Source organism: Ursus arctos, unplaced genomic scaffold (genome assembly GCF_023065955.2).
Source record: "Ursus arctos isolate Adak ecotype North America unplaced genomic scaffold, UrsArc2.0 scaffold_15, whole genome shotgun sequence".
Taxonomy (NCBI): Eukaryota; Metazoa; Chordata; class Mammalia; order Carnivora; family Ursidae; genus Ursus; species Ursus arctos.
In genome coordinates this window covers 11847097-11853096 of record NW_026622819.1, presented here as the reverse complement: position 1 = coordinate 11853096, position 6000 = coordinate 11847097, and the positions used below count along the sequence as shown (strand labels likewise).

At 50.7% G+C, this 6000-nt stretch overlaps 1 protein-coding gene across 1 annotated transcript in view; it reads left to right on the top strand.

Moving 5' to 3' along the window:
- Positions 1–1491: 1491 nt before the first annotated feature.
- Positions 1492–6000, top strand: part of ANKH (ANKH inorganic pyrophosphate transport regulator) — a 129914-nt gene continuing 125405 nt past the window's right edge. The window contains exon 1 of the mRNA XM_026506712.4: positions 1492–1989. Coding sequence (XP_026362497.1) covers positions 1894–1989 — 96 coding nt within the window. The 5' untranslated portion in view covers positions 1492–1893. The remainder of the gene's footprint in view (positions 1990–6000) is intronic.

Sequence of the window (6000 nt, the reverse complement as noted above, 5' to 3'; positions counted from 1 at the left end):
TCGCTATTAACACCAGCTTTACAAAGCTAAATGTGAGGTAATAGGTTCATTCCTAGGTGCAAAATTACTTTATTGCTTTTAATAATAAATTGCTTTAATTCATTATGCTAATTAAACTTTAAAAGAACATGTGCGAAGGGGAGGGAGTGCAATATTAGATGAGCACGCCGGGCTCTCCTTCAAAACTTAGGAATTTCAAGAGGGCAACAGCGTCGGATAAACCAAACACAGGTCCTTCCAAGCGCTGGGACTGTGGAGACGGCTAAGCCGGTCGCACGCCCACGCAGCCGACCCTGCACGGAGCCTCTTTTCCCCTCTCCCTTTAATAGACTATTATCTAAGAGCAGTTTTTGGTTCAGAGCAACATTCAGCAGAAGGGACAGAGATTTCCCACAAACCTCGTGCCTGCATGAGGCATTTTCCCTCACAGGGCCTCCACCCCGCTGTGCTAGGGCGCCGGTGCGGACGGATGCCGGCTTTGCCGCCCAGCCAGTCTTAAGTTGTAGGTAAACCACTCAGCACAGCTGTTCTTTACCCTGAAGTCACTGGGGCACGGTATAATAAAAAAGGTTTTTCTTTCTTCTTTCCCCTTGTTTATCTAAAAGAGACAGACTTTCCGAGTTTGTTGTTGTTTTACAACAGTGGTGCACGGAGGAGAATCTCAGCTTACGGTTGCAAACTGTGCCGGAGGCAGGTCCGAGCGCCCCGAAGGACGGCGGGCCCGGCCTGGGCGCGCAGGGAGCGGTCCCCGCGGCCCTGGGCGCCTGCTCCCCTGGGACACCCTGAGAGTGATGCCCCCTTCGCTGCGACCTTTGCTCGGTCTCTGCGCCCGCCCTGAGAGTCACTCCATCTCTCCCGGCCCCTAGGTCCCAGGTGGGCCCGAAGCAGGCCCCCAGCCCCAGCCCGGGAGCTGCCTCCTCGGCCCGTCCTCTCCCGCCTGAGGCGGCCCCTGGGGGACGGGGTTCGCGCGGCGCTCGCCAGGGAGAGCCGGGGGCTCCCGCTCCTTCGCAGCCCCGCGCGCCTAGATCTCTCCCCGCGCGTCCGCGCTCACGTCCCCCGGCTGCCAGGCTCGCACACGCCCCCGTCGCTCCCGGAACTGCGAGGGGACCCCAGTCCCGGGCCCCGCGGGGAGGGCGACAGGGCCCGGTCGCCGAACCCGGGCGTCCCGGGGCCTCCAGGGGCTCGGTGCCCCCGCCCCTCAGCTCCCCGCGGCGCCCTCCCGCCCCGGGCCGCGCGCCACCACACCGCTGCTCCCCCGGCTCGCCGCCGCCCCTGGCCGGCCGGGACACCGCAGCGAGTCCCACCCCGCGCACCCCCGGGCGCGGCGGAGGCGGTGGCGGCCCGCGGCCTGTGCGTGCGCAGCGCCCCCCGCGGCCGCGCCGAGTGCAGGCGGCGGCGGATGGAAAGAGGGCGCCGCCCGCCCGGCCGGCCCGGCCCCTCCCCAACCCGCCCCCGGGGCCGCCGGCGGTGTCCGCGCCTCCGCGCCCGCCCCTGATTTCCTCCGCACGGCGGCGGCGGCGGCGGCGGCGGCGGCGCCTCGTGCGCGCGGTTATTTATTTATTTCCGGGCCCCAGAGCGCTTATAATGGAGCCGCTGTCAGCAGAACCTTCTGCCGCCGCCGCCGCCGCCGCTGTCCCTCCTCTTTTTTTTCCCGGCAGATCTTTGTTGTGTGGGAGGGCAGCAGGGATGGACTTGAGCTTGCGGATCTCCTGCTAGAGCAGCCGCGCTAGGAGAGGGCGCCGCAGCCGCGAGGAGGAGCCGCCGCCGCCCCGAGGCCCCGCCGGACCCGGCCTCCGTTCGCCCGCGCCCCCGCTCGGCCCACTCGCCCCGCGCCTCCCGGCAGAGTCCCTTCGCGGCGGCAGATGTGTGTGGGGTCAGCCCACGGCGGGGACTATGGTGAAATTCCCGGCGCTCACGCACTACTGGCCCCTGATCCGGTTTCTGGTGCCCCTGGGCATCACCAACATAGCCATCGACTTCGGGGAGCAGGTAAGCCCCGGCCGCGCCCCCCGCCCGGGCCGGACAGTTCCGCCCTGAACCCCGCGCCCTCCGCCCCGCGCCCTGCTCGCTCTGCCTTGGCCTTAGACACCCGGGCGCCTGGGGATGAGAGCAGCGGGGAGTCACCTGCTCCGCGTCCCTTTTTATCCTGGAACATTTGGTTGGGCTTGCAGCTTGTCAAGGATGACTTTTCCAGCACTCCATTTCCCCCTCCCCCCAATTATTCAGCAGACTTTTCCAGCTCTCTCTGAAAAATGTTAAAAGACCAGAAGGTTTAGAGCTTCACCTATGGAAGGGTTTTTAGTGCACAGCAGGAGAATTATGTAATTTGTTATTATGTAAACCTCAGGTCTGTAAGTAAAATGTAGTTGCTAATAGCTCAAGTGCTTGGTTTTTATTTATCCGGTGTTGGTGGTGATGGTGATGGCGATGATAGGGAGATTTTGTATTAGAATGTGTCCAAGTTGATTTCTCAGGTACTTCTAATTTTCTTTTTTTTGCCCAGGTATGGATTACGGGTGCCCAAACGTGTCCTGATAAGCCAACCGTTGGCCATCTCTAGTTCGAGGTTTCTCTCTCGCTCTCTCTCTCTCGCTTTTTTTCCTCTTGGACCATTAAAGAAGGGGAGCACATTTTTGTTGGTTGCTTTCTGGTCCTTGTTTCTTTTTCATGTTTTCCCCCATTTCTCTCCATGTGGCGTCATTGCAAATCCAGCGCTGCAGGCTCTCCAGCAGCGGGGCACTGGTACTCTGCACTTTGCCTGTGGGAACCGTTTTCGCAGAGCCTCCAGCGGGATGCAGCTAGATTTTAAGGCCAGGGAGAGGATGAGGGTGGGAGGCAGTGGCGTGCCACCTGACGGGCAGATGTGGGAACCGGCCCTGGCGTGTGATGAGCCTCACTCCTGGTATTGTAGTCCCTCATATCTTTTCCTTTAAGTCGAGAGACTTCAAAGAATATTTGTATAGAAAATGCACCTATGTTGGTGCACTCGTAGTTTTTAAAAACCCCCTTTCAGAAGGGGGTTTGTTTGACTGCTCCATTTGATGAGTATCTGCTTGGATTTGGCTCTCTGTACTCAAAACTTTTGATTGATGCAACTCTGTAAGCTCACTAATGCCTAGCCCACATTGTGAGCTACTTTTTACTTCAAATTGTCTTGCCAAGAAGTGTTCACAAGACAGTATAGTCTCTAGAGACCTTTGTCTGGTAAGCCAACTAATTCGCTTCGGTGAACTAGTATATTTTTTTCTGTTGCCACTTTGCTCACTAGGGTCCCCCAAGGGCATTTCTGGGGCTCTGCCTCCTTTTTGCCCACCTTCCCTTCTTTCATAGGTAACTGGCGACTTGGGGTGTTTCCTAGAATCTGTGGAAAGGTTCTAGGACCTGAATTTACTGCACTGCCCTGCACATTTCAGATGTGTCAAGTGCTGTATGTTCACCTGAACCTTTGACTATTTTAAGGCTTATTTTCTTGGAGCTACCCCAAAGGTTGTCGGAAAGCCCGGGCTGCTCACCTGATCCCTTCTCCCTGAACTGTTGTAGTGTTTGTGTGTGTGTGTGTGTGTGTGTGTGTGTGTGTGTGTGAGAGAGAGAGAGAGAGAGAGAGAGCATACGAGAGAGGGAGGGAGAGAAAGAAAATTATATGGGATAACTGGTGCATGTGAGAGTATTCGTTGCCGTAATTAAACAACCTGAAACATACCATAGTATTGCCTCACATTTGCCTTGATTTAATACCAGGCAGGTAGAACTAAGGATTTGATTTTAGTGTAGGGGAAAGGATCTCCTGAGGTCCCAAAGGGGAGGCTGGACATAAGAAACAGTTATACATTTGGTTTATCCTAGTGGGTCTAATAATGCAGATGCATCCTGAAAACGTTGCTAACCTAACTATCATAGCTGACGTAAGCAAAGTACTAGAAGAGTTGTCTCTTTGCACCAGAAGTTTTATCAACAAGTGTTGTTTGAGGCCCTTATCCCTAAAATGCCGGTGTGTTTATGCGGTTATAGGTTGTCTGGTGGTAGAGATAGTTTGTCAGAGTTAGGGGGGAAGGGATGGGGGGAAGAAATTCGTAAGTCTCCAAAACATTCTTTTGCCATCTGGTATCAGATGATAATTGTTTTTGCAAAATAGTACATGGGTAGAGACAGAACTTACATTTTCTTAAACTGGAGGAAAAGAATTACAGTAGGAGTTGAAGAGTGACCTGGTTACATGTGGGTAAGAATATAAGTGCATTCTACCCCCAACTGCCTTAAAACACAACAGAGCGGAGGAAAATGAACCTGTTTGCAAAAGTAGGTCTACTTTGGACTTCCGAAAATATGCTTGCTCTTGACGTGAACTTTCAATCCTGTTTTAGACAGATGAGCACGTGTAGATCTCTACTATTCTTTCAGAGCGGGCAGGTGTATGACACCTTGCCTTGAGTGAACAACCCTTCATGTTTCAATAATTTACTCCTCTTAAAGGAGAGGGGTAACAAAGGAGTGCAAAGGTCAAAGGTCAAAGCAGCCCCTGGGTCCCATGCCCTGGAGATGGGAAATACAAAATTAAAAAATTAAACATCTCATTAGCTTTTAAGTCTCTGACTTGTCAAGAACAAAAAGATAGTAAAAGATGAGGTGGGGTTTTTTTTTTTTTTGGTTATAAACGTCTCAGTTTGTGGTTTCTGTACAAAATGTGGATAGAACTTTTAAAATGGAAATCCAGCTATATACAGGATTCCATTGAAATTTGAATAAACAGCACATATGCGATTGTGTAAAGGAACTACATATTCATAAATTATCTCAGAGCTGTCAGTGCATGTGGGGGAGGGGCTAGGAAGAAGCCTGCAATGATTCATCCAAAGCCTCCTGATACATGAACGTTCAGTTGTATATAGATTTCCCTATAATTTTATGGCTCAGTCAGGGAGGAAACCCAAATATTATGGATTATTCTAACACGACTAACAAAACCTATTATCACATTTTAAATTTTGGTGGTGGCAGTAATTTGGGAGAGAGACAAGGGAGGGCTGAGTCCTAAACGGGGGAGAAAAACTATATGGCATAGAATAACCTGCTTTTTAGTATTAAACAAAAGCACCATATGAAACAATGAGAATCAATCCATTACTGCAGAAACTTAAATAATGTTTGTAGAACCCTGTAGGTGCGTAGTACACTTTGTAATAAAGTCTAGAATTATCATTTTACCTCTGTTTTTACAGATTGAAAATCAAAAGTATTAGTCGCTTGCGTTCACTGACCACTCAGCAGGTGCTTATAGCACATGTTACCAAGTGAGGAAAGACTGAAAGGTTGAGGCAAGTGAGGTCACTTGTCCAAGATCACACAGGTATTATGGGGCGGAGCCAGGACTGGAGTCCACATCTGCTTGGCCCTTGGCCTTTCTCCTCTCGCCTCCTCCAGTCAGGCCCACCCACTGAAATCTGCCCAGGAGTTCTTAGAAATTTAGGAATAAGTTTCTGGCTTTTCTGATTCCCAGCCTGGGCTTAAACTTAATCTTACTGTTAAATTTTGAATTTTATGATGTGAGACAATCATAAAAAGGGCTCTCAGGAGCAACGTGATTATGACCAAGAGGTTCACAGAAGAAGAACCAAATTATACAGATAATTCCTATTGATAAATCAATTAAATACAACTTCATTCTGAAGACCTCAAAGGAGTAAAGAAGGTTGAAATTGTTCTCTAAACTTAAGAAGAAATGTGTTCTGCCCACTGTCGGGTAATTCACTGCCTAACACCAAGATAATAACTGTGGGTATTTCTGATTGCCTTGTATGATTCACTGAATCTGGTTGGGTCCAGTACGATAATTCAAAGACCCAAAGTTTTTATGTGAATGAAGAGCTTTGTATATGGATTGTCACAATTGGTAGAGTAAGATGGGTAATAGGAATGTTAAGTCCTTTCTAACTTAGGGAACCTAGTGTTAGGCTTTTACAATATAAGGGTCTCAAGTTACTAATATCACAATATGGAAAAAAA